This window comes from Sinocyclocheilus anshuiensis, unplaced genomic scaffold, assembly GCF_001515605.1.
Source record: "Sinocyclocheilus anshuiensis isolate Anshui unplaced genomic scaffold, SAMN03320099.WGS_v1.1 scaffold1270, whole genome shotgun sequence".
Classification (NCBI taxonomy): Eukaryota; Metazoa; Chordata; class Actinopteri; order Cypriniformes; family Cyprinidae; genus Sinocyclocheilus; species Sinocyclocheilus anshuiensis.
The window spans coordinates 401,399-407,692 of NW_015555837.1; the positions used below are offsets into that span (position 1 = coordinate 401,399).

Consider the following 6,294-nt stretch of genomic DNA (forward strand, 5'->3'; position numbering starts at 1 on the left):
TACGAGCCATTCACTGTACAGGAAATACTACACTGTGAACAACTAACCGATCTCAGCCGCGCTTCAGCGTCTATTTATAGTGCAGGGGGCAGGTGCTTCGGATTCTAGAGAGCATTTGATTGGTCAGAAGATTTGATGAGAAGATGAAGTACGATGTGACTTCAAAATTAGTTGAGCCGTTTTGGCGGAAGTGACGAACTGCAAGCTTTGAATGCTTATATCTTCTAAATGCGAATTTTGTCACTGTTTTGGAGCACACTGCCTTATAGATAATCTTAAGACTAACATATTGATACTAACACCCCAAAAAAAACTTTAATTTTGATTTCATGGGGACTTTAAATTAAATTTTGCATTTATTAAAATCATCACAACAAACACTACAAATAAAAAAAAAAAGAACACTTTTTGTCTGGAAAGTGATTTTTAAATTACTATTAGCATTATTTAAATTCAGTACAACTACAAACACACAAAAAAAAAAACGGTCTTGAAAATTATATTGTATTACAATTAGCATTAATTACGTTCAAATATATGATGTACAATTATAAATGCACTCAAGTTGTTTGTGTTCTAAAATAAGGGTTTATTCTTATTCTATGGTCAAATGTGGAAGGTGTGATTATGAAAATAAATGTCATAACGTTAAATCTCTTATCGGTCCTAAAATAGGTTTCTTTATGAAAATTATTTTTGGGCTGAAATATGACCTGGATATTTCTCTGACAGATTGAGAAACCCATCTAAGAACAGATGTAAATTGTTGTACAGCAGATTTCGTACTCCACAGCTGGGCTGCAGACGGCCAGTGCTTCCAACTTACCCCTCTCACATCAAAACACATTTTTTAAGCTTGATGCATTGTGTCGTCTTTTCTTCTTTACTGAGTTTTCTCAGCCGGTATTGCCTGATTTCCCGTACCAGAGTATAAAAGGCATCTTCCACTCTCTGCAGTGCAAAACACAACTCCCTTCAGTGTCAAGGAACACACAGCCTTCTCATTACAGAGAAGCGGAAACAGTCTGAATTGGATTTCGGGAACCGAGTGGCACTATAAAGTTTTCCACATAGTGCTGGCACAATTAATATTAGCATCGTCTTTTGATTATTTCTGGGAATTTGGAAGGAATTTGGCATAATGAAGTTTTCACATCAACTTTCCACAAAAAAAAATAAAAAAAGCCAGGCTATTCCATGGGATGTAATTTTTCGCAGCATCTTCATACTTGGAAAACATTTTGGAAGAGTTTCTCTAAAAAGAATTAGCAATGTCCCTGAACATACACACACACACACACACACACACAAGTTTTAATAAACAAAGATAAGAAAATTAGAAAGTGAATCTGCTATTAGAGCAATACACACAGAACCATTTCGGCCTGCAGCCAGAGGGAATTGTGGGTATTGAAGACGGCACTATGATGTCGGCGAGTAGCATGTGAGGCTCAAAAAAACGAGAGAAAATTAATTCAGGAGCTTTTATTACACCCCAGCACCACAAGGAGTTGTGATTTGAGCACTGCAGAGGGAGGTAGAGTGTCTGCCCTGATATTTAATCAGCAGTTTAATAACCCCAATTGATTAATAGTGATTAAACCCCTGATCAATCAATCCATCCAAATAGCATTCTTTGCCATTAAAAGATTAATTTATGAAATCAAACACAGACAAATTATAATGAATACACATGAGAGACCAGGCACAAACCCAGAGGCAGATCACTTGTGTTGTGTGATATGACCTGATTGATTATTCATAAAGCCCGCCAGAATTAACTCCTGCATAAACCCAGTGTAGTGTAAAGCAACAGTGTGCAATGACCAGCTTTCCTACAATTTTACACATTTCAACTGCCTTCAGATGGTGTGTGAAAATTAAAGCAACAGTGTGCAATGACCAGCTTTCCTACAATTTTACACATTTCAACTGCCTTCAGATGGTGTGTGAATGTTACAAAAACCATGTCTAGGCCACAGTTACCTCCTAAAAATAATACAATAAAATACCTGTATTTATGCAATAAGACTTACTTATATTGTGACTTTTTTTTTAAATGCAAAAAAATTAAAATAGCAATTAGGGGTGTAACAAACTAGACGATACTGATCTCACGAAACAATACTTTCACAATACTTTAAATAAAGCCAAAATAGTGTTACAATTTTACCTTTTTATTATTACTTCTAAAGACATATTATAAACAGTTAACAAAATGTACTGTTCATTAAAATGTTACATGTTGGCATTACATCAGGGGTGGACTTGAATAGACTTGGACTCAGTCCTGGTCTCCAATGCACAGGGCAATGGTGAGACCAGAACAAAAATATTCATGATTCTGCTTAGGTAAAAATGCAGAATTATGTTTGACGATTTCTTGCTTTCTGTTCCAGACTACATACATTTAAAGAGTTCAAATACTATTAAATGACTTTTTAAACCGTTTAACTGATTGTATTAATCGGTCAAAATTCTTACCGTTGGTTAACCCGGTTAGACAGTTAAAATGAACATCCCCCACCCCTTAGTGATAAATATTTTTTAAACAGCACAAAATTAAAAATACACACACACATATACATTATATGTATGTATGTATGTATGTATGTATGTATGTATGTGTGTATTTTAGTTTTTTAAACATTGTAATAAACTAAACCGATTAATAACAATTTCTATAATAATAAATAATAATTTTCTACTATTTCCTTTGATTTCAGTAAAATGTGACCAGACATGTTCTTGAAATGCTTTACAAGACTCACCTTAAATGGTTGTATTCTGTATTCTGGTTATTTTCAGCTTTTATTATAGATTTCAAACCATGTTTAACCCAATAATGCATTAACATGACATTAAAGACAACATGAAATGGCAGTCACAACTCATTTAACTTCCATAATAATGCATTTCTAAGCAAAATAATATTGTGAAAAAAATCAAATCAATCAAATGTAGGTTGGGATAATTTTATCCATCGGAATCTGACTGAATCCTACGCTGCTAGGATATTATAGACTCATTTTAATTGTGGCCTTAGCTGCGTCAGCATAAAAGTGGTTTCAGAGGTGGATAAAAGTTTATGGTAAACAAATATCATTTTTTAATAATGACAAGCAGTGCACAAGTACCAAGTTTTTTATTTATAAAAAACAGTTGATTTTGATTTCATGTTGTCTTTAAACCAGTTTTAAACCAGTCAAAATAAAGTCTTTCAATGTGAAAACTTTTATTTTCATCAATTTGTCAGACACACTTGTATTCAATGCACGACCGCCCATGTTTTCCATACCTGTCTAGTCTTTGCTGAGGTCTCTATAAATGGGATGCCGTAGCTACGTGCTAAATCCTGAGCCTGCTTGGTGTCCACACTGCGGGATGGAAGATCACACTTATTCCCCACCAGGACCATGGGGACGTCCTCAGAGTCCTTTACTCGTTTTATCTGCTCTCTGCCAAAGCACACAGAACATTGCACATCAAAAAGGAATTTGACTTTGTGAGGCGTTTTAACCCTTTACAGACCTGATTCTGCAGGTTATGTGACTGCACACCGTTCGGTTTCTATCAAACCCTCACCTGTAGTGGTGAATGTCCTCAAAGGACTTGGTGTTATTGATGGCGAAGACACAAAGGAAGCCCTCTCCTGTCCTCATGTACTGATCCCTCATGGCGCTGTACTCCTCCTGACCTGCAGTGTCCAAGATGTCCAGCAGACACGTCTCCCCGTCAATCACCACCTGCTTTCTGTAGGAGTCCTGCACAAGTGAAATGATCTTTTGAGCATGTTGAGCAGTATAACAATCCCAAACTATACTGGTTCTGTAATATCAATGCATGACAATAATATCAAGCCTAAAATATCTCAAAAATGATATTAAAAACCTGACATTTGTAAAATGACAAATGGTACTTGTAGGCAAAAATTGTGTTTGAGTTTTACAGTGCTCATCTAGGTGTAGATTAAGTCTAGCAAAATGGGTGTACAGGTCAACATGAAATTAAAATTAGAAAGATTTTCTTCAGCATTTTCAATGCATGCTCTAGGACTTAATTCATCAGCGCACATTATTCCAAAGAAAATTTGCCTCTGTAATCTTGCATCAAAACTACAAAACAAACATCTAAAGAACAACTATAAAACATCTAAAAACTACAAAATCATCCCAAAACATCTACAAAACAAACATGAAAAAACAACTATAACACATCTAAAAACTACAAACTCATCCCAAAACATCTACAAAACAAACATCTAAAGAACAACTACAAAACACCTAAAAACTACAAAATCATCCCAAAACATCTACAAAACAAACATCTAAAGAACAACTAAAACATCTTAAAACTACAAACTCATCCCAAAACATCTACAAAACAAACATTAAAAAAACAAACATCTAAAGAACAACTATAAAACATCTAAAAACTACAAACTCATCCCAAAACATCTACAAAACAAACATCTAAAAAACAACTACAAAACATCTAAAAAAAAACTACAAAATCATCCCAAAACATCTACAAAACAAACATCTAAAAAAACCTACAAAATCATCCCAAAATATCTACAAAACAAACATCTAAAGAACAACTATAAAACATCTAAAAACTACAAACTCATCCCAAAACATCTACAAAACAAACATCTAAAAAAACCTACAAAATCATCCCAAAACATCTACAAAACAAACATCTAAAAAAACCTACAAAATCATCCCAAAACATCTACAAAACAAACATCTAAAAAAACCTACAAAATCATCCCAAAACAAACATCTAAAGAACAACTATAAAACATCTAAAAACTACAAACTCATCCCAAAACATCTACAAAACAAACATGAAAAAACAACTAAAACATCTAAAAACTACAAACTCATCCCAAAACATCTACAAAACAAACATGAAAAAACAACTAAAACATCTAAAAACTACAAACTCATCCCAAAACATCTACAAAACAAACATGAAAAAACAACTAAAACATCTAAAAACTACAAACTCATCCCAAAACATCTACAAAAACAAACATCTAAAGAACAACTATAAAACATCTAAAAAAAACCTACAAAATCATCCCAAAACATCTACAAAACAAACATTAAAGAACAACTATAAAACATCTAAAAACTACAAACTCATCCCAAAACATCTACAAAACAAACATCTAAAGAACAACTATAAAACATCTAAAAACTACAAACTCATCCCAAAACATCTACAAAACAAACATCTAAAGAACAACTATAAAACATCTAAAAACTACAAACTCATCCCAAAACATCTACAAAACAAACATCTAAAGAACAACTATAAAACATCTAAAAACTACAAACTCATCCCAAAACATCTACAAAACAAACATCTAAAGAACAACTATAAAACATCTAAAAACTACAAACTCATCCCAAAACATCTACAAAACAAACATCTAAAGAACAACTATAAAACATCTAAAAACTACAAACTCATCCCAAAACATCTACAAAACAAACATCTAAAGAACAACTATAAAACATCTAAAAACTACAAACTCATCCCAAAACATCTACAAAACAAACATCTAAAGAACAACTAAAACATCTAAAAACTATAAACTCATCCCAAAACATCTACAAAACAAACATTAAAAAATACAAAAACTGCAAACAAGCATAAAAAACAACACGCATCTAAAATACAAAACAAAACTACAAAAACATCTAAAAATAACTTCAAAACAACTACAACACATCTAAAAAGCATCTAAAAAACAATTACAAAACTACAGACCAAACAACTACACTTTTTAGCCAATCAATACAAATAAAATAGGTTGTGAATGCTGTTCGATGTTGACTTCGAAGGTTTTTCTTAGTTTATTTATTTTAAACAAGAAAAGCACCAAAAAAAAAAAAAGCGAACAAACACACAAAAAACTTATTAGGAATTATGTACATTTGTAATCTAAACATAGAAAGGTGACAAGCCAGAAAAGTGAAAGGTAAGAGACACAGTGGCCTTCAATCTGGAATCCACCTTCTTTCAAACCAGAATAACCGGATCGCACTGTTGAATCTTTAACATTACATTTTTTTTTGCATAATCACATGTGGGTGAGTTTCACAGCTTTGTGTGGCAGTAGAAAGTGAGTGTCCTGACGGCGCTAGAGACAGAGGTACACATGCCTCACCTCTATGGTTGGGTCGTATTCATCCACAAAGTGGTTCTGGATGAGTTGGATGGTGAGAGCGCTCTTGCCCACGCCTCCAGCGCCCACCACCACCAGCTTATATTCAGCCATTC

General features: G+C 33.5%; 1 protein-coding gene across 6 annotated transcripts in view; it reads right to left on the reverse strand.

Moving 5' to 3' along the window:
- LOC107675456 (GTPase KRas) overlaps positions 1 to 6,294 on the reverse strand; it is a 13,180-nt gene that overhangs the window by 4,529 nt on the left and 2,357 nt on the right. Inside the window, exons 1-4 of one of the 6 annotated variants that reach the window (XM_016469807.1) lie at positions 6,182 to 6,292; positions 3,586 to 3,764; positions 3,299 to 3,458; positions 733 to 951 (exon numbers count right to left, since the gene is read on the reverse strand). In XM_016469807.1, coding sequence (XP_016325293.1) covers positions 832 to 951; positions 3,299 to 3,458; positions 3,586 to 3,764; positions 6,182 to 6,292 — 570 coding nt within the window. In that variant the 3' untranslated portion in view covers positions 733 to 831. Of the gene's footprint in view, positions 1 to 717; positions 952 to 3,298; positions 3,459 to 3,585; positions 3,765 to 6,181; positions 6,293 to 6,294 lie in introns of those variants that run through there. The other 5 variants (XM_016469812.1, XM_016469811.1, XM_016469810.1 and 2 more) reach the window with 5 other exon arrangements.